The 21,241-nt window shown below is 49.0% G+C and overlaps 1 protein-coding gene across 3 annotated transcripts; it reads right to left on the bottom strand.

The window, feature by feature from the left end:
• Positions 1-433: 433 nt before the first annotated feature.
• ANKRD65 (ankyrin repeat domain 65) lies at positions 434-6,076 on the bottom strand. 3 transcript variants are annotated; one of them, XM_048825177.2, is made up of 5 exons: positions 5,876-6,076; positions 5,548-5,780; positions 4,405-4,636; positions 3,747-4,296; positions 434-2,244 (listed from the first exon to the last, which is right to left on the bottom strand). In XM_048825177.2, the coding sequence occupies exons 2-5, from the start codon at positions 5,747-5,749 to the stop codon at positions 1,792-1,794; spliced, it is 1,437 nt and encodes a 478-aa protein (XP_048681134.2). In that variant the 5' UTR covers positions 5,750-5,780; positions 5,876-6,076; the 3' UTR covers positions 434-1,791. The 3 variants fall into 3 exon arrangements, with proteins under 3 accessions (XP_048681134.2, XP_048681136.2, XP_048681135.2); XM_048825179.2 differs by having other exon boundaries at positions 4,405-4,670; positions 5,548-6,076; XM_048825178.2 differs by having other exon boundaries at positions 4,405-6,075.
• Between the last annotated feature and the right edge of the window lie 15,165 nt (positions 6,077-21,241).

The following is a 21,241-nucleotide window of genomic DNA, read 5'->3' on the forward strand; positions in this document are numbered from 1 at the left end:
ACTTTTGGGGGGTCCTGTGTGGGTGCAGGGATCTGCCCGTGTGAATCCAGCTAAAGGGACAGAGCCTAAGACTATATACAATCTAATGCTAGGGAATATGTCTTAGTCTGTGCTTGGAAAGAGTTACGTAAATGAATAATAGTAAAAAATAACAAAGTGCTTTGAGACCATTGGTTAGAAGGAGCCATAGAAGTGCAAATTATTATTGTAACATGAGTTAATGTCCACAGAGGGGTTTATAGACTGAAAAGAGAGCTGTTCAAATACTGAATAATACGATTCATCAAGTAAAATATTGGCCGGATCATGTATTATTCATCAAATATTGCACTCAACCAGCCGTGAAGTTGAGTAATGCAAAACACGGAATCATGAATAGTGCCATTACTTGACAAATATTATCCATCCAGCTCTAACCAAGACCAAATTCTAATTTTCATTTAACTTCTGTTGACATAGTTTTATTACATGTCTTCAACCGTCCTTCAAAATGTACATGTTTGATTTTGGCTGCAGGCATGGAAGTGACTACTTGGGAGCATTTTGCAGGTTGGAGCTATTTTTCCACTTGGAAACAAATTATACCCTGCATGCATTTGGAATCCTGCCCTATATGGAGGCAGCAGGTGCCATTATTGCCTAGATGACAGCTTTGCTGATTCAGTGCTTCCTATGCCACAAGAGCTGGTAATTTATCAGTTGATTCAGTGGTTCTTTATCAGCATACAGGTTTATTAAATGTCCACTGGCGGAATATAAGAAGACATCAGCATTGGAGTATTCTAATGTTCACAGGTGTATTCTAGAGATAGGATGATTGTAAATAGCACAGATCTGGCCATTTTGCCCTTCTTCTACATCCCAAGCCAGTGCCGCCCAGAGGATTCAGGGGGCCTGGGGCAAAGCAATTTTGGGGGCCCCTTCCATAAAAAAAAGTTAGTTTTGCCACCCCAAGTGGCGAAGAAAAAAAAAAAAGAAAAACCCAAGTCATGCTGCCAAAGAAAGAAGAGGACAGGAGGACCCGCCAGCGAATTGCCGCAGAAGACTGAAGCAGAGCGACTGAGCTGCCGCCAAAGTGCCACTGACGAGGAAGAGAGGGACTGAAAGACCCGCCGCGAAATTGCCCCCACCCTATCTGCGGGGCCTGGGGCAAATTGCCCCACTTGACCACCCCTCAGGCGGCCCTGTCCCAAGCTAAATCGTAAGTGAACTTCAGGCACTTCAAATGGCTACCACCAGGTGATGATGGCGGCCATTTTAAGTGTGGTCTTGCTTCTTCTCGCCGCCTGGCCTATCTTCTGCCAATCTCCTTTACCTTGTCCTCTGCTGCTTCATTACTCCGACCACCCTTTCCAGAGCCCCATCTTCCGCTTTGGGCACCTCCCACCCCACCTCCCTGAGGCTTTAGGATTCATCTAGTATCCATTGGCTACATTATCTGGTATCTAATGAATCCCCAAAGATGGTTTAATCACATCCCTAGTAAATACGTATTACAGCAGCACACCGCTAAAGACAGAACCTTTTAAACAGTGAGAGCCCTATTCTTATTTATACTAAGGCCCTGTGACACCACTCTAGTGGTATAAAGGGGCCTTACAATGGGTATACAGTGTATTTAAGGTTCCGTTACTCTGCAAGAACAATGTAAATGGGAATCAGGCCCTTTATCGGTTAATACTGGAATGATGAGAAGTCTGATCCTTCTTCACAAGGTGGCAGCAGAGTAAACTGAAGGACAAAGTTGTTCTCATGCCTCTCAGGTCCAGTTGACTGTACTTGAGTTGGGATCTAGTTCAGGTCCGGATTGCAGCTTGTCATCTTCTCCTGGGAAGTGGACGGAGTGCCCCCAGGAAGGAGCCTGCCTGACGCTAGATCCTGTACCGTTTCATGCCAGCGAGTTCTGAAGGACAGACTTGCCCCCTTCCCCATCAGCAGCTCCATTAAAAGGAAGTGATTTTTTTCCACAGCCAGGTGCAGTGGGGTTTTGTTTAGCCAGCCGGCTGCATTGATCTCAGCTCCATGGTCCAGAAGGTAACTGGCTACCTCGCTGTGCCCACAACAGGCAGCTCTGTGAAGCGGAGTCAGATTCAGACAGTCTCTAATGTTGGCGACAGCTCCTTTCTCAACCAGCAGGTGGACGAGGGCCAAGTGTCCCGCAGCTGCTGCCTTGTGGAGTGCCGTGCAGCCGTAGCGGTCCTTCATGTTCACGTCAGCTTTGCTTTCCAGCAACAGTCCTGTAATCTGGGAAAAGCAAAAGGGAGTTCAGTTGCGTGGCCCCATGCACACGAATGGGCATGCGTTCCACCTTCTTGCAATGCATAGGAATATTGGTCCCAAACCTGCAAAACCATGAGCACCTCTTGTGATCAGTTATTTTCATTTCCAAGTCAACAGGAGTTGAGGGCACTCAGCACCTCTTAGGAGTGGGTCGGCATCTTGTAGGACTGGACCCACACTGCGCAATCTACAGCAATTTCAGTGGCCGTTTGCAGTCTCAGAGACCCATGTGCCAATACAGAGCTCACTGCAGGACCAGGGCCTTAAAATGAGTATTACTTTTTGCTCTTCAAGTCTTGGCATGGGACAAGAAACTGGAAACTCCTTCTGAGGACTTCGGTAGGGCCAGGATTTCAGTTTTAGTGAATACGTGTTTTTAGCAGTAAATGCAGCTTCCTGCTTCTTTTTAAAGTATTCTCAGCGAGGCATAGTCTAGTGGATTTATTTTTCTTGGTGAATATAAATGTCATAGATTTATAGATCCCATGGCCAGAAGAAACCATTGTGATCATCTAGGCTGATCTCCTGTATAACACAGGCCACAGAACTCCCCCAAAATAATTCCTCGAGCGTGCCATGACATTCCGTTTTTGGTTTACAAGTTTCATTTGCATTTTATCTTTGCATTTGCCTTTTAATTCTTCCATTTCATCCTCCTATTTTAAAGTCACTCATTGAATTCTCCCCCGTGTTCTGATAGCTGGGGGTGGGGGAGGGCAGGGAGAATTCCCAGATGATTTACTGTCCCTCCTTAGGAAAAGCTACTGTGCATTGAGTGTACCTGTACAAACTGCAAATGGCACCCAAGATATCGAATCCCATCACCAGAATATGATCTGTCTTCAGCCAAGGTGCTGTTAGGAAGTCGAGTCCTTTACGTTTTTCGGATGTACCTTTTCCCTAAACATCCACAGAGAAGCCAAGCCCATTGTGCTGTTGTGTCAGCGGTCACATAGGTCAATATGAGCAACCAGTCAATGGAGCTAGCTGCAGCTACTCAGGCATATCTTTCCACTTTGTGGCACTTTGGAACCCCAGAGGACAATCAAGAGAGAAAGCTGTGTGTGTTGATAACCCAGACACGGCCAAACGGCTGGGTCTGAGTCAGCATCTTTGGTCATCTCGGATTGTCCCAAGTGAGCACTGGACTGGGACTCAGGAGACCTGTCTTCTATTCCCAGCTCTGCCACTGACCTGTGGGGAGACCCTGGACAGGTCACTTTCCCCCGCTGTGCCTCGGTTTCCCCATCTGTAAAATGGGGATAATGATACAGACCTCTTTGTAATGTGTTTTGAAATCTATGGATGAAAAGTGCTATGTAAGAGCTAAATATTCATATTATTATTGATAGACTTCAGTGGCCATCTCTCCCACCTTGCTGACCCTAATCAACTGATAATGAACCATTGCCATGAGCATATTGCAGAATTCCATGCATTAAGAAGAATGGATATTAGGGGCCTACCTCTCGATTGCCATTATCGGATGCAATGGCAAGTGCTGTTCTCCCCAGCCCATCTTGAGCATTGATGTTGGCACTCTTGGCTAGCAAGAATCTTAGAGCGTCACTTCTTCCCGTCTCTGCCGCGATGTGCAGTGCTGTGATGCCTCCGTTACTGCCCAGATCTGGGGAGAGACCCTGGCAAAGCAGCAAGTCCATGATATGCAGTTGGCTGTTCACAGTCGCCCAGTGCAGTGCTGTCCACCGGTTGTTGTCCCCGCTGGCAGGATCTGTGCCTTGCTGTAGGAGCAACTGCACGATGAGGGTGTGGCCACTGGCTGCTGCACAGTGAAGTGGGGTGAGGCCCCTTTTAGTCACGGCTGATGCTGGGGATCCCCGAGCCAGGAGAAACTCAGCCACTTGGGTATGGCCGCTCCAAGAGGCATGGTGCAGCGGGGTGTAGTGTGCTCTGTCTGTGGCATGGACCACGGCTCCACGCTGCACCAGGAACTTCACCAGCATGATGGACCCCTTCAGCGTGGCACTGTGTAAGGGCGTCCATCCATTCTCGTCCCTGTGTGGGCACAAAAATGAAACCTCAGGGTGTTTCTTTCAGGACGGAGAGTGAATGAGCGAGACAGAGCTGGGGTAGAGTGGGAGCAGCTGGCTCAAGGGGGCTCACCTGCTCTCTATCACTGCCCCTTGCCGCAGTAGCTGCTTCATCACGTGGGTGTTGCCGTCCCAAGCTGCCAGGTGAAGCTCTCTCCAGCCCCGGTGCACAGGGGCAGACGGTGAGTTATTCTCCATGAGCTGAATGCCAGAGTCAGAGCTGTTCCCCATCGACTCTCCTTCCAGGGTCATCTCCTCACTCAGCTCCATCCACCTCCTCAGGAGCTCGGCCTCTGCTCTCATTCCTCATTTTGTTTTTTTCAACAAGCAACAAACAATCTGCTGAATATTAGTTCCATTAACTACACCCCCCACCATCACTGCAGGGGGGACTATGGCAAATAAAACGAGGCTGTGGACCCTCTACTCCATAGCTTTCAATCTAATAGTAACCCAAAGCCCATGCTGTCTGTTGGCTTTTGTTGCTCTCCGTGGGTATGTCTACACTGCAAAAAACCCCATAGCAGTGAGTCTCAGAGCCTGGGTCAACTGGCTGGGGCTACGTGGCTAAAAACAGCAGAGTAGATGTTCTCACTCGGGCCGGAGCGTGGGCCCTGAGACCCTTCCCCCCTCACAAGGTTTCAGATCCCGGGCTCCAGCCCGAGCGAGAGCATCAACACTGCTATTTTTAGCCCTGTAGCTTGAGCCCCACCAGCTCCAGTCAGTTGACCCAGGCTCTGAAATTCACCGTGGCCACGATGCTGTCGGTTTCCACTGTCCCCGTGCAAAGGGTTAATGTTTCATGAACCTGTATCTAATCATGTTAGGGGGTTGAAGGAGTACAGCCATTTCACCACTTAGTTCCACTGCCCATTAATAATAAGCAAATGGGAGGGTATTCAGATGCATGGCCAGCCAAGCTCAGGTGTACAAAACAGCATTTTAAGAGCTCAACTTGCCCTGGCTCAAAATAAGGCTGATCAAATAAGGAGCCCCTTGTTCCCCTGTGGGGCTCAGCTCTCTGCTTTTGGAGGTGGGGCTCTTCCATTCAAGAGACGTACATGGAGAATTTCTGGAGTTTCACAGCAACCACATCCTCAAAGCCACACAGACACCATTGCGATAGTTCCCATCATGAAAAATAAACAAATAAAGCTAGTTCTTGTCTCTCAGAGCCAACCCCTTTTTAGACGGAAAGGACAGCCATTTTCCTTACCAATCATTGTTCTGCCACAGACACGTGTGTAAGGTGGCTCCGGCAGGCGCGGCTGTACACACAGCTTGTTATGGTAGGGTTGTTGCTCAGTGTGAGACTTCACGCGCTGGTTTGTTATTGCAGGGTCGCTTCTGGCGTGGCAGCCTTTGCAAGCTTTGGTTATCGCTGGGTTGTTCCTCGGTGCCGGCCCACTGGCGTTCATTCAAAAAGCAAAATTCGACCAAGTAGTGAAGCTGTTGGGGGAAAATAGAGCCCCTGCATATAAGGTATCACACAGACCAGTATGAGATAAAAATCAATGCAAGTGAAACGTGTCAGTCCCTCTGACCTTGAGAGTGTCCCGTTAATGTCCAGTGAAGCATGTAGGGTCTGAAAAGCGCATTGTCCTCGTGGCTGTCTGCATCTAGTACTGTGCTCCGTGCTGTTTACTCAGTGACTAAATGGATGTGGGAGGAGGACCTAGTTGCTAATGGTTAATAGGATAATGTCTGTTTCCCTGCACGCCTGTAACTTCTTTCAGCACTGCTGCCAACATTCCACTAGACAATGAGAGACACCGGGTCAGCAGCGTCACGCAGCACCACGCCCTCGCCTCCTCCAGTCTTTAGTAAGAAACTCTCCAGGCAAAGATCAGTCCATCAGCTAGCTGGGGGTCAGCTGCTCAGAGCTTTGGAAAGTGATTGTGGCTGTTGTGGACTGGAGTGACATTCACTAGAGCTTCAGGTCTGCCCAGAACTGTTAAACAAAGTAAATTCTGTGCTACTCTTAGTAAAGTGCAGACCTTCTGACAAGCACCAACATGTTCCCGCTCTCTGAGGCTCCTTGTGTTACAGGATAACCTGCTTTTACAGGCATTGGCACAGCTTTTGATCTTCCAGGCAGGGTCAGGGTGCGAGTGCTTCGCTCTGTGAAGTGCTCTCCTGAAGCATTAACTCTTGCTTCTATGGGGCACAAGAAGAATGAGAGGATATCTTGCCTTTCAGGCGCCGTTGTTCTGAAGGATCCTGGACAAAATATCCTATAAACTATGGGTCTGATTTTCAGGTACACCTGCATTTCCCACCTGGAATTGTGGGTACCTTGCACCTTGGAAAATCAGGCCCTGTTTTCATTCATCACTTTGCCCACCACTGAAATAAGTCAGAGATGGGGTGGACTATGACGATTGTTTAGCAGCTCACAGCAATTCTACGACAAATGTTTGCCTTGAGCACAGGAAGAAGAATCCTGTATCCGGGTAACTGCAGGGGGAGCCCAGGCCAGCAGAGTGCAAGCCGAGAGGTTCTGATGAGCATCCATTTATTTGGGGTGATTGTACAAACAAAGCTTTTGAGGTCCATCCACCACTAGAAAGACTTTAGTGTAATAAATGATCACTTGCTAATTCTCCCCAGATGGTAGGTGGCACATAAAAGATGGGGTTGGTCCTCTGTGTCCAGCCTTCCTTCGTATTATTTGCGGTAAGGCCCCTTCCACTGTTCTGGTTGTGTAAAGGGACCTTTCAGTGGGTGTGCATGTAGTTGACTCTGTCAGAGGTGTGTAAAGGGGCCTTTGTGTCCATGATAAGCCATCCCCATGTTTTCAGTGGTTGGGGGAGTTTGGGAATGTGGGTCACATCCCCCAGAATGTCCCACTGGCAGGGAGAGAAGGCTGTGAATAAACGAAAACCAAAGGCAGGAGCTATAAGAACCCACAAGGTGGTGCTGTAGCTATAAAGACATTTGAGAAATTGTCCTCCCACCAGAAGTGCTCTGGGTGGCTCTGGGGTTGGTGAGAGAAGTTCATGTTTACTGCACCAGCTACAGCATCTAATATCTCCTGGCAGGAGAATCTTCCACAGGTAGTACTTAGCAAGACTTCTCTCCCACTTACTAAGAGGTTCTTACCAGGGCTGGGGAAAGCTAGAGGAATTGGAGATGCTCTGAACCTCTCATGCTGTTTTTTGGGGTTTGCAAAGCTATTTTGATGTCTAGATGATTCATTTGAACCCATATTGTTTTCCAAGCCGAATTCAATTTGAAAAATACAATCTGCTCCCAGCTCCCTATGGGCTCAATTCTGCTTTCATTTAGATTGAGGGAAATCTGGAATAACTCTACTGGATGCACTGAAGTTGCTCTGGATTTATGCCCATGTAACTGAGATCACAGGTTGAGCCAATATGCTTTCTAGAGCCAAAGACTGTGCTATGCATTAGAAAGCGAAGAGCTCCAAATAAACAAGGCCAGCACATGCGGGTGCCCAATATTATAGGTGTGGCTGGTAAGCGGGCTTAATTTATGGGATTCAATTTCACTGATTTGCTGGGACATATTGGATTGGGTATTACACTGTGTTCAATACTGTGATACTTGCAAAAAGTGTTATGTCCATTATTAAATACTAATCACAGTTATTGTGTGTTCTCATTACTGGCAACCTCTTCCTGGCAGCAGAGAATCTGACCCTAAATGTCCTCTTGCATTTTTAGGAAACCAAACACAACAACCTCGTTATTAATATTGTTTATCAATTGTAGGGCAACAGAACCCAGGGTCCATGCAGGCTCCAAGCTCCCCTGAGCTAGGGGCCACACAAACACAGAGAAAGACACCGGACCTTTCCCAGACTTGTTGATGACACTGGGCATCATGCTAGGTAACTTGGGAGGGTGGAAGGCCACGAGTGCTGAGGAAGCCCCCCGCGCTAGGCCCTGACAAACCAAAGCCTCCCCATTCCGTGAACTTTCTGTAATCCTGCCAGACTATGAGGAAGCTAGTATAAAAACAGAGACAGAAAGCTGCAAAAACAGTTTAGAGCAGACAGCCTGCTCTCAGAGACAGCCTTCAGACAGCTCCGGCCAGGGTAAGCGTATAGATAAGAAAGGAATGTTTTGCACTAGCTTTCTGCAACACAGGAACGGATACAACCAAATAAGGCAGGGCTTACATAATGCTAATGAGGAAACATCTAACTGGCCGCTTTGGCTGTATTATTGTACAGGGCAATAGGTAATTGGTTGTACATGCTTTTGTAGCTAAATTGGGAAAAAAGGTATAAACTGTATGATGTAATCTGCAGTTGGGGCTGCAGGATTTGAGACAGCTGTGTCTCCCTGGGCCTGTTTGCAGCTGCAAATAAACTCTCTGCTTCTCCACCCCGTTGTGATTATTGGGTGACGCATACCGGGCAACGAACCCCTACTGTTGCTTGCCTTGGGCACTCTGTGGCGGCAACAGACTGACTAGCAACAAAAGTGAAACTGACCAGTCAGTCTTCAGAGTCAGGTACTTCAAATGTGAACATACTTCAGTACAGGGGTTTGTGCACATGCACTGGAGTTCGTCGCTGCTCCAGTTCATCATGTGCAAAATCTCACCCTAATCCCCCAAGGTGAATGAGATGAAAAAAGCGAACAACCAGCATAAATGGTGAAATGTCTATGAGATTTTTAAAAATCCGCTTTTATAACTGCAGGTATTCTTAGTAACAGGCAAGGACTGCAATTTTAAAGCAGATGACATTTCTCTTGACAGCATCCTTCTAGTTATCATCATAATAAAAAGAGCATTAAGAGCATGAATGTCAGCTGACTGTTGTGAAATAAACCTTCCTGTCACAATCGATCAAGCAAGAAATGTTCAGCCTCTCTTTTCTTTGCTATTTGCAGTCATGGATGCAGGTGCGCTGGGTTTGTTTATTTATTTATTTACTTAATGGTGGTGAAATTAAATATTAGTATTATACTACATTGGCCAAGGTCAAAGCCGCCTATCTACATTAAAATATCCTAAGAATGCTAATAAGTTAAATGGAATCTATCAGTCTTCGAATGTGTTTCCATTAATTTATTCTGGGACAGTTTATCTACATCAATGATTGCCCTTGTCAGCTAGGAAACCTGAAACCTTTAGGAAACACAAATGCAATTCACCAGGACTTATTTGAAATGCTAACCGATAGTTAGCTAGGAACATAGTTCAATAATGTGTCTACCTTTGAAACAAAATCAATGTTACTCAGAAGGGTATTAATGTGGGCTGTTTTTTTAATGCTGCATTTTTAATATATAAAATGTATTTTCAATGCCAGTTTCATTGGATCCCAAAGGACAGATTTGAAGCTGGTGTAAACCAGATGCCACTGAAGTGGAGCTATGTTGATTTACACCTGCTGAGGATCTGGCCCACAGTGCCCATCTGAGAGCAAAGCAGTCGCTGCAGTTGGATGAAATCTATAAGAAAAATAAACTCACTTTTTGTCCTGTTTTTCCTACTCCCGACAGTTCACCAAGTTTAGGGGCTGCTGGGACAGATAAAATAAAAGCCAGCAGAAAGGCGGAAAAGGGGAAGCCCTAAACTCTGCTGTTTTGGGACTGCAAATGTTGTAGAAGCCAAAATAAACACAGACAGATTGATTGGCACGCTCCTACAGTTTACAGGATCAGGGCCCTAGCTGGTAGCGGTGTAAAGGCATTGTCGTTTGACCCAGGTGTCTGATATGAATAGTGGAAATGGCTGAGAAATAAAATGAGAACATTGCCCAAAACTCAAACTGAGACGTTATGTTCACCTTGTTTTCTCCCACACATTTGTACTTCCTGGTTCCATCTGGGACAAGAAGTATCACAGCACAGGCTGACCTAGTATTTCAGTCTTGCCAACCACAAGCATTTGAAAATCATGAGTCAGGGCCCCAATTAATCATGAGATTGAATTAACAATCTGAGATTTGGGGTTCTTCTTCTTAGCTTTCTAGTTCTTGAGCCTTAAATTGCACTTCGGGCCACGTTTTCAAGCTTTGTTCTCCATCACGTGGGGCTAGAAATTTACTTTTTTAAAATGAAAGCTGAGATTCTCATGAAATCACTTGACTCCAGGAGCTGGCAATTGAAGAAAAATATCAAGTATCATGAGATTTGCAATAAAATCGTGAGAGTTGTCAACACTGATTTGTGGTCCAGCTTTGCAGACCCACGCTATTTTAATGGTTCTGAGAAGTGTCCAGTCATTCAGGTGCCTCTTCAATCCAAATTTCCAGGGATTTGAAAATCACATTCCAGCAGCCCTGACCAAGCAACCTCCATAGGGCTGGGGAGCACGTGATCAACATAATGATGCTGGTGGAAATTGAGCCAAAGTGTGGGTTTATGTTTGTATACCAGCAGCGGGCATGCCTGTTCTACGTTCCACCATATGCTGCGAATTACTGTGGTTGGCTCAGCGCAGGGATGCCAATTGCTGAAATTCAGCCAATGTACACTTTCTTCTTTGTTCGCTGCAGCTTAGAGCCTATCATGCATCTTCCCTAGCCTCTCACAATGGACCCCTTTGCTGTCACTAACACCTGTGCAAAGGGAGTGCAAGGAAGAAATCAGACTTCTCCACTCGCACCCAGGGCAGGAGTGTACACCCACTTTGCACAACTGGGAATGAAAACAGAAAGGGGCGTGGAGTCTCAGGTCCCGTAACATGACAGGATCTTTGTAGGGGCCAGTCCTGCAGTCCTCTCTCAGATGAAACTCTCATTGGCTTGACTGAGTGCAAGAACTGAGGAAGGGCTGCAGGACTGAATCCTTCGCTATTAGCGGTGGCAAAGACCTATTAGGCCATTTACCTTTCAGATGAGCCATAAAGTCAAGGTCCTGACTGCTCCTGGTGACCAAGGATCCAGTCGTTTTACCCCAGAGAGTGGGGTCTAGCTCCTGTGCCCTGGCATATCCCCGTAGGATAATTACGTTCTGCCTGCTTGCAGTCCTGGGCAGTTTCAGCTGAATCCAATGGGCTAAATCCATAGTCAGCATGTCCCACCCTGATGTGCACAGACCGAGGATGTAGCCCTCTCTTCACTTCCTGCCCTGAGCTGTTGAGAAGTGTTGCCCTGTGCTGACAAGCAGCTGCTGTGTTGTGCCTGAGAGGTGGCTGCATTCCAGAACTGGGTGGAAGGGATCCCAGTGCATGGTTTGCATGATCAGTGTATTATGGGGTTGGGCCCCGTCTCCGTACAAACACCTAATCATCACCATCGTCGCTCGGCATCATTATCCCGAAACTTCACTCCTCTGGGGTTGAAACAGATGTGCAGCTTGGAGGTATACATCACACTTGCTGCTAGGGAACTTTTCCTTGGCATTCAGTCCTGAACCTCCCTTTGCTCAGTTCAGGCCCATGACTACTTTGAGCTTCTTTTGCCCTTTCTTCCCAACGGATTGTCGCCTTGCGGTGCCTTTGCCTTGCCAATGACTTGGGCACTTTGCTCTGAAGATATTCAGACACAGCGTGCCTTTCTGTCGGGCAGAGAGGACTCCAGACACACAGCGAAAGCTTTTTGACCGGTAAAAACAGGAACTGAAACCTACACACATTAATCTCATTGCAACGGCCCACTGCAGCCGCCATCCTGATGGGTGGACTCTGTGTCTCTATGAATGTTTATTTCCCTTTATTATTCTTTAAATGTATTTATTGATGGAAGGAACTGGGATGAACTTTCACCGAGTGTCCCTGGTGTATTTCATAAGGGCTGGAGACAAGGTGAGGCGCTTGGCGTGAAGATTGGTAGCATGAATGGGAATACCATAGTGAAGTACTGGAGGGCTGGGAGAATTAGCAGCTCCAGTGAGGCTGGGGGAGACAAGCAAATGCTTCAAGTTGCACTGATGAGTTGTTGACAAGTTTACTCCAATTCATCCACAGGAGGGAGAAGGAAGGAGCCAGGGAATGGAATAGAAGGCACAGACAGGCCCCAATTCCCCTTTTGTTTATCTCACTGTAACTCCATGGACTTCAGTGGAGTTGCTCCTGATTTACATCAGAGCGGGAGGAGTGGGCCCAGTGTTTTGTAAACCATTGACAACAATGGCCATGGTCGGCCCTGAGTGTGTGACGGAGAGGAGCAGGTTTAGTTCTGTTTTCAACTGATTCGCCTGGCAACCAGAAATATATTTCCACCCTGTATGTTTGCAAAGTCAATGGTGCAAAGCCAGGGCCCTAATTAGACGTGGTCTAAGGATGGGCAGAATGCCCCCTCTGCCATGTTTGGGTTTTGCAGGGGGGTGATAAAGCACTGGTAAGGGGAATCGGGCATGGCCCCTGGGCCGGAAGTATTTTGATAACCCTGTGAAACTGGGTTCATTAGAAAGACAAACCAAACAGCGAGTCGTTGGTAGCCTGGAGTAGCTTGATTCAGATGGATCCGTGGTGATCTTCTCCAAGAATCAAAGGGAGAGAGGCCAACACTGCCGCTCCTATAGAGCAGATCTACATAAATGTCCATTAATACCTCCTCAGCAGCTGCTGTGCATCACAGCCCAGCTGTGGCTGCTTGGCTGGGGTGAGCGAGGAAATTCCCATCTATAGAGCGCTCTGGGTTCCAGCTGGATACAAGGAGCTCTTTAAATCACCCTGCTGAACATGCCGAGCTCTCTTTTGGCATGTCGCCTCCGCAAGGCGATTCTTGGGGCAGGGACTAGCTGCCTTTTCATTGGGAGTCCGTGCCGTACCTAGCACAGTGGGGCCCTCCCTGGAGTCCTGAGCCCCTACCACAGTATAAATAACAGTAGCTTGCCTGGGGCCCTGCAAGCATCAGAGCTGGGGTTAGAGAAATCCTGGCTCACGGTCCCATACTCCGACCTCTGGGATAACTCAGCTCTCATGTGTCTCTCCTTTGCTTCACTCTGCTGTGCATGAGAATCTCAGGCACGTTTGATTTTCCTTTGCAGAAAGCCAGTGATAATGAAGGGAACTGGGTTAGAAGCTGACAGCTGTTTTACAGAGTTAGCCTCCTGGAGCACTCGAGCAAAGAGGCCAGATGGGTCTGCCACGGCCCAGGCAGGGGAAGAAATGAATCCATGGAAAGGGCAGCCACAGGAGGGGCTGGCTATCTCTAATGAGCAATGATGGTAGATGTGCTTTGAGACTGGTCTCTCTCTTGGATGGGTAAGATGCTCCATGGTGGTTCATTGCTAATTGTTCGCAGGCAATCGTCCAGCTTTTAATCTCGCCATCCTCATCTGTTTTCTCTTCCCAAAGCTACTGATCCCGGAAAGGATGCGTCTTGATGATGCGTGGCACCCTTAACCAGCTCAGTGGCGAGTGGGCTCGCGCCCTCCTTGTGTGCCACTCAGCTGTACTGCCTACATGTGCTGTGGGACTTAACCAGCGCGCTGGCCCCTTGCAGGGGGGCGAGTTTCCTTTGGAGGTGACTTTGCATTTGTGTGCTCTTTCCTCTCGCTAATTGTGTTTCGACGCTGCCCACCAGTGGTCACACGCAGGAGCTTCAGGGTGACGATTGCCCCTCCCAACTTTCACATCTTTTAGCTCGTTCAGCTCCTCAGAATTTCTAGGAAAGGGGCTTGGTCTTCAGCTTAAAGCAATCAGACATTTGCAAAAGCCTGATCCCCCCAAAAGGCACCGGGCTAGCAGCTGTCTTGCTTCAACAGCCTTTCTCCTCCTCTTTAGAACCTTGTTGTCTTCCTTTCTTTTGCACTTCTTTCCCGTCCCCCTAATATTCCGGTTTCAAGACCGGAGACGGGATGCCTTCTCTGTCAGTGACTGATGGAACTATTATTTCCAGTGCACACTGTGCCCGCCCTTATCTCATTAGGATTTGTGGCTAAACGATCGTCATCTTAGAGCAGGCAGTGTGATCCAGTGGTGAGAGCACTGGGGTGGGAGATCTGGGGGACTGCCATTAACTGGCTCTGAGACCCTATGCAAGTCTCTGTTCTCTGTCTCCTTTTCCCACATCTCCACAACGGGGATAAGGATCGCTGGATGAAAAGTGCTACGTAAGGGCGAAGTGTAAGTGGAACAGGCCTGTGTCACTTTGGTCTACATGCGGTTTTGGCCCCATTTGAGTTGTATTGGTTTAGAAGCGGTGCAACCCTGGAGTGTGGGGGCAGCTGTACTAGGATCAAAGTGCTTATAACAGGATTGCTTATTTCTGTATGGGGTAGGCGTTGGGGTGGGTTCAGTGGGGTTAGGGGTGAGGCTGGTAGGTGGCCTGTGGTAGGGTTAGGGGTGGTTTCAGCCGGCGACCCCAGGCTAGGGTTAGGGTCAGAGCCAATTGGTTCTCTGGGCTTCGGCTTAGATTTGGTTGGTGTTGCTGGCCCAGGGCTAGGGTTGGGGCTAGTTAGCGGCTCTGACCTTAGGCTCAGGTTGGGCAGGGTTGGTTGCACTGGTCCTGGTGTCTGGGCCACCCGCTCTTGATCCTTTCACAAGGCCATTGAACTCTGGAAGCTAGCCGACTCGGCTCGCCCGTCAGTCATTATTCCACTTTGCACCATGTCCCCACCAGAGGGCTGATCACGCGAGGTTTAAGGAGGAATTTGGGGGCAGATAATCCCTGTGCCGGTGCAGAGGCAGAGGGAGCCTTCCCTATTCAGGGGATGTGGGGCCTGTGCCATCCATTAGGGCACCCCTGAGGACTTCCCTAAAGTGCATTACTGCTTCCAAGGCCCTTCTTGGGCTTTGCAGGGGCCCAGAATAGCTGGACCCTGAGAGCATCCCAACCATGCTTCACCCTCTGGTCTGCACCCACACACTGCATCCACTCTGTCCTCAGGTCTCTTTTGCCTAAGGTGCCAATGGAAGTGGTGCAGGGTTAGCCCAGCCGCTGGAGGCCTCTCTACCCTACTCTGGGTAGTTTCGGGGGGAGCCCATACATCAGGGCTCACCCAACTCTGAACAGGGGTGTAGTGCTACCAGAGCGGTCCCGAGTGTCACTCAGGCACCTGAAATCCAGGACGGAGCTCTGCACCCGCCCTTCAAAAAAGCTACCCTCCGGCAGCTCCGCCTTGCCATTTTCTGAGCCGCGGGCCAGAGGGTCCCCGCCACCCTGACCTCTCGGGGCTGCCTGGCCGCAGGAGGACGCGCCGGCAGGCAGCAGCCCCACACAGCGTGGGCCGTTGGTGCTGGAAAATCAACCGTGCGCGGTGAGGGGGAATGGTTGGGCCCTCACCCACAGCTGCTCCGAGGGGCAGGGGAAGGTTACGGGCAGGCGGGGGTGCTGTGCTGGGTCCAACGTGCCGTGCTGCCTCTGACCCCCGCGTGTGCGGGGTGAGGAGGAGGCTCCATGGCGCCCCCCAGGAGAGGAGAGCTGCGCCCGGCGGAGAAGGAGCTGCTGGCGGCGATTGCCCAAGGTGAGGCATGCGCGTGCCCAGTGCCGCCGGTGAAGCCCTGTGTCTGGGGGCACCAGGGCTAGGGAGAGGGCGTGGCGTCGGGGGAGACGCTGAACTAGGACCAGCTGTCATTGCCCGTCCTCCCAAACGTCGGGGCCCTCCCAGATTTTCCGTACGCCTGCTCTGTGGCTGCCTCGCCGGCACAAAGGGGCCGGGACGCAATGCCTGTAAAGTCGAGTCCGCACGGGATCACTGGTGTGGCCTTGCTGAGTGAAACCCTCCTGCCTCACCCCCATGGCAACCGGGGGACAGCCTGTCTGCCCCTACCCCTGCACAGAGGCTCTAGGCGGCGATCTCTCCGAGCTGAGTGATGGATCAGATCATGACATGACCTGGCCAGCTATAATAAGGACTGTAATATCTCAGCTGCCATTTGGCCAGCTCTGTAATTTGCTAATGGGATTCCTGAAAGCATGGGCTATGTTTCTGAAGCACAGTTTGAAAGGGACATTCTCTTGTCACAAAACTCATATTAAACACAAATGCACAAATCTGTTTCTAATAACAGCTTAGAATAACCAGGCTGAAACAGGCTTAGGAATCGAATGAATTTTTCACCATCTGTGTTGTTTAAAAAAAATTCTACATTTCACTCAGCGTGGATGTGGTAACTAGAGTGATCTGTTTAACACTGAACTCACAGTCAGTTTCACTGTCTGGGTCTATTGCAGAAGCAGCTTTGGTATGTGTTTCTTTGCAACACTGGGCAGATCTATTATAATTAAGGAGTGCGGGGGGGGGGAGAAAGAAAAGCAGGGAAAAGTTTGTTTGTTTGTTTAAATGATTAAAATATTTAGGGGCTTTTAACCTTTCATTTCCCCCTAAACACTCACCCTTTTATATTTTCAAAATCTAAATTTCAGCCCTAAATCTGGCTGCAAGAGTCTACGTAAATATAAACCCCCAGCGTCAAAAATAAAATAAAATTAGACTCAGGCACCAACACCTTTCAGAACAACATTTGTTAGCATCAAACCTTTCACCAGTGGGCGATGTGAAAGGAATACTAATAGAGAGCGATTTCTAGGGGTTTGTGGATGCTGGCAGATCTGGGATTGTTAGAGAAGCTGTAAATAATCCTTAACTTTTCCCTAGCACTTTTTATCTTTTGATCTCAAAGTGGTGCACAAAAAAGGGAAAGTATCGTTATCCTCGTTCTACAGGGGGAAGTCTGAGGCTTGGAGAATCGTACAGCTGGTCAAGGTGGTTTTTAAAATGGAAAATGGCTTTTTGGACAAAACGGAAACTTCTGCAAAAAATGTCTGCTTCTCACAAAAACTATGGTTTTCTGACGAAACTTGAAACATTTCATTTTCTCAAATATTTGCTTTGAGAAGTCCTTCCTTTTCAGTGACATTTTATGGGAGAGGCAGGCAGGGTCTGGGGGAAGAGACATTGCCTGGCCCTCTCTGGGTCATTTCTAGACCAGCTCCTTTCTAGAAGGGAAAGGAGCCCGGTTTTTTTGGAAGCGGAAGGAGAAACAAAGTGTGTCTGGGGCTGTCATATGCATGGTGCTGCTTCCAGTGCCAGCATCCCAGCTGCACTGTGTTCATGATAGAAGTGATCCCAGCAATATTTAGCAGGCATTTTGCATGTTTGATCAATTGCACAGAGCTTGAAAGGGCAACTCTGACCTGCAGTAAAAACCCCATGGCTCCAAGTCTGGGTCAACTGGCTCGCAGGGCTTGGGCTGCAGGGCTAAGAACAGCAGTGTAGATGTTCGCATTTGGGCTGGAGCCCCTGGCCACTTTGCAGAGGAGGAAAGTGCGGCTATGCAGCCCCCCCGGGACACCCAAGCTACAGCTGTTTGCATTTGAAGGCAACCACTTTCTAAATGAAGTGAACCTGGTGTCCCAGGGTCCAGCTACTTAACAGGGAAAAAAATGAATGAAAAATGAATGAAAACAACCAAAAAAGAAAAAGAAAAGTGGGGGATAGGGAATGGTCCAAAAAACTCTTCCCCAGAAAGGACCTTGGCCAGGCCCTCTGAGCCTGCTCCAGCCTCTTTGCTCTGCTCCCTGACAGGGCAACCAGGAATTCCTCTGCATAGTGCTGACTCTATGGCACCTGCTCCCAGAACCCCAGCGTAGGGGCAGTATTGGGAATGGGGGGCATGACTGTAGTGCCTTGTGTTCCAGATCCTAGCTGGGGAAAGTCCTTGTTATAAGCTTACATATGCTAGAGCAGCCATGAGACTGCTCTAACTTACCCAGGGTTCTGAACTGGCCTCTAGGTGCTTCTGGGATCAGGTGAGTGAAAAGACAGCTTTTAGCCACTTTTGTTCTCCATCTGTCCATATCCCGCTCGCTTCAGGTTTCGTGCTGAGCACAGCTCAGCTGGAACCAAGAATCTTCCATTGAGTACTTCAGAGAGTCCATAGAATATAATCAGGGACAAAGTTCCAGAGATGGGCTCTGAACAGAGAGCTGGACCATGGTGAGCCTCAGGTTAAGGGCAAGAATGAGGAGCAGCTATGCCATGTGGCCTTATGTGGAATGCTTCAGGGAGTCTTCATGCCATTCCTAAAAGACAGGGATCTGTGTCACCAAAGACATCCTCCAAATGGGCACTGCTTGTTCCCCTGGCTGGCAGTCAGAGGAGAGGCCCGGGGGTGGATGGGCTTGGATATTGAATTCCCCTTCCCAGCGCAGCAAGCTGCTTCCAGGTGTAAGCTGAGGCACGTTGGTGTGCCAGGAAAGGCAAATGGAGAGGCACAGTGGATACTCGTATCATCCCTTAACCCTTTGCCTGTGTCAATTTCTCACTGTGCTAGGATGTGACTCCTGGCTGACTTGCCAGTCAGTGTTGCCGGCGGTCTCAGCATGTGCTGGGGAAGGATAATGCTGCAGGGTCCGCCTGGATCTGGCATGTCTGATGGCAGATAAAATAAATGCACGCAGGAGAAAGCAGGAGTCTTCTGCTGCCCAGATCAAATCCCAGGGAACAGAAGGAGTAGGAGGGATGTAAATTGATTCATGCCCTCACCTGACCATGGCTGTCATTGAGGGCGAAGCATCAAGAGCTCCTGCTTGCACTGAATTAACAGGTGCAGGGAAGAGAGGAGAAAAGCACCTTCACTATTTTGAAATCCCAGGACAATGTAGGGTTTTAATAAGACCCTCATAAAACTGATCTGTTGCTCTCCCAGCCCTGTCGGAGGGTGGGGGTAGGGGGTGGGGAGGTGTAATCCTTCCAACAGTTCATATACTTGGAGTGTGAGCGTTTCATTTCCATAAAGCAATCATTAGAATACACTATTTTATGGTGTCCTTAGAGAGGAAAAATAAGTGTTTTATCGCAAGTCAAGGGCTCGTACATTATTCATGGCCCCAGTGCTATTATAGACAGATTGAAGTTAGATTTAGAGCCCTGCTGCTGTCCTGGGGTCTGTGACAAAGTTGCAGATTGCGGGCAGGCTCATAAAGCAACAACTGACAGCTACAAACCAAGACTGGGCTGCGTTCACAGCTCGAACTGGGTCTCGGCAAACACGTGGCCAGCTGGAGATTACTGATTTTAAACACCTTCACTTACGGCCCCTCAGTCCAGCCTGGCCAGCTGGACGGCAGTGCCAGTGGTCAGCCAACAGAAGCAGATAGTCTCCCTGCATTGGAAAGGAAGGAATGCAATCTTTCCCTGGCCGTTGCTGCATTCCTACAGGATCTGGGAACTGACCGTGATCCCCAGTGCCGCATGTCTGTGCTAAACGGGTCTGTTCACTGAGCAGTCAGTTGCTCCTGCCCTCTTTGCGCCGTGACCAGAGGAGCAGAAATGGCCATCGCGATGTGTCTGATGCGCTGGGCAATGCATGCATTTCCTTTCACCAGTACTAGAGCGGCTGCCTTTCAGGTTCACAGGTTGTCTCCTTGGGTTTTGTGTTATGGGAAACTAAACAGGGCTGGAAAACGGGACCGGAAATCTGACAAGAGCTTCCTGTGCCAGGTCAGGTCAGAACGGTCAACCCTGCAGGCCTCCCGATGGGATGGCACTGCTTCTGCCTCGGTGCCTGCAGGAGTCAGTACGTGCCGAGACAGCTGAAAATCAGAACCAGAGGGACAATTCCTGGCCCCCGATCAACGCGTCTGTGCACCGCTCTAGTGGCCATCAAGCTGCCCTAACTGCACATGCTGCCAAAGGGAATCCTTAGGTGGTATACAGCGGGTATAGCCAGCTATATGCCATTCCCTCCTAGGCCCCCCCAGATTTGGGATGTCAAGGGCATGGTCAGGGGAAGGCAGCATGACCTGAGCACTACCATGCCCTGGCCCCTTAAGGCTGCTCTGTGTTGTGCTGGGCGGGATCACCCTCCAGAGAGCAGGGAAGCATAAAAGAGGTGCACAGTGACCTTCGCCCCCCACCTCAGCACAGCCCCGCCAGACTCAAGGGTTGGAGACCTCAGAGCACTGATTCAGTGAGAATTTGGGAAAGAGGTTCAGGGGATCCTCGCTTTAGCCAAACCTGCCCACCTGGGCCTGGCTGTCTTGTCTGGGGATGGTGTCTGAAGTCAACCTGTGAGATTCAAGGGGGTGGTTTTGTTCTCTTTGAATCCTTTCCAGGCATTGCATTTCTCTGCCTTCGGGAGCTCCCGGGGCGCATTGTAAACACAAATAAAGTCACACTTGAACTCATCCATTACAATTGTAATTGAATTCAATACAACTAAATGCAGTTCTCGCTCCACAGAGCACTCTCATATTTTGTATATTAACCAGTCCTCTCATCTATCGTGGGCCATTAAATCTCCCTGACTTTAATTACCAGCCAATTGTCAAAGTTGTTGGAATTGTCTTTGAAACAGAGGATCCTATTGGCTTTGAGTTTGAAGATGTCCACAGTTAGTACCTGCATATTTGGCATAAATGGGGCTGAAAACTGGGCTGTAAATTCGGGACCAGCTTGATTGGCTTCAGCAGAGTTACTCAGGATTTTCACCAGTGTGCTTGAGAGCAGAATGTGGCCCAATAAATGAAAATTTCTCCTTCCTCATGAGCCCGGGGGATTGTGCTCCATATTCTGCTCTGCTGGTTGTGTGGCATTCTCACTAATGACAGTGGAATTGCTTTAGGCGACCATTGCATGATACAGTGTGCAAGAGAGAGTTGGAGTGGGACTATCTATCTATCTATCTACCTCTCCTCTCATGATCCCCACCATCTGATCTCTCTTCCCTCCATTTCTATCCTCCTTAGTCTTCTCTACTTCCTCGCTTTGACCCTCTCCTTCCATCCATTTCTTTCCAACCACGCTGTCATCCCCTTCCAGTTAAGGCTGGGATATGGGATGAGTGTGCTTGGGAGGATGATTAATTTATGGCTGTCACCCTCCAAATGTGGGTGATTTGTCATCCCACATCCCAGCTGTTCTAAGGGACTGACAGAGAGCTTGGGGGGGGGGGGGGGACGACGACCAGATTAAGATAAGGGAGGAGCCTGCAGGGGCAGGGTATACAAGGAGGTGGAGGACCTGCCTGCCTGATGGAAAGCAGATGATCTCCCAGGGGCTCCCAAGGGAAGGTGAGCTAGGGAGAGACATTGC

This window comes from Caretta caretta, chromosome 18 (genome assembly GCF_965140235.1).
Source record: "Caretta caretta isolate rCarCar2 chromosome 18, rCarCar1.hap1, whole genome shotgun sequence".
Taxonomy (NCBI): domain Eukaryota; kingdom Metazoa; phylum Chordata; order Testudines; family Cheloniidae; genus Caretta; species Caretta caretta.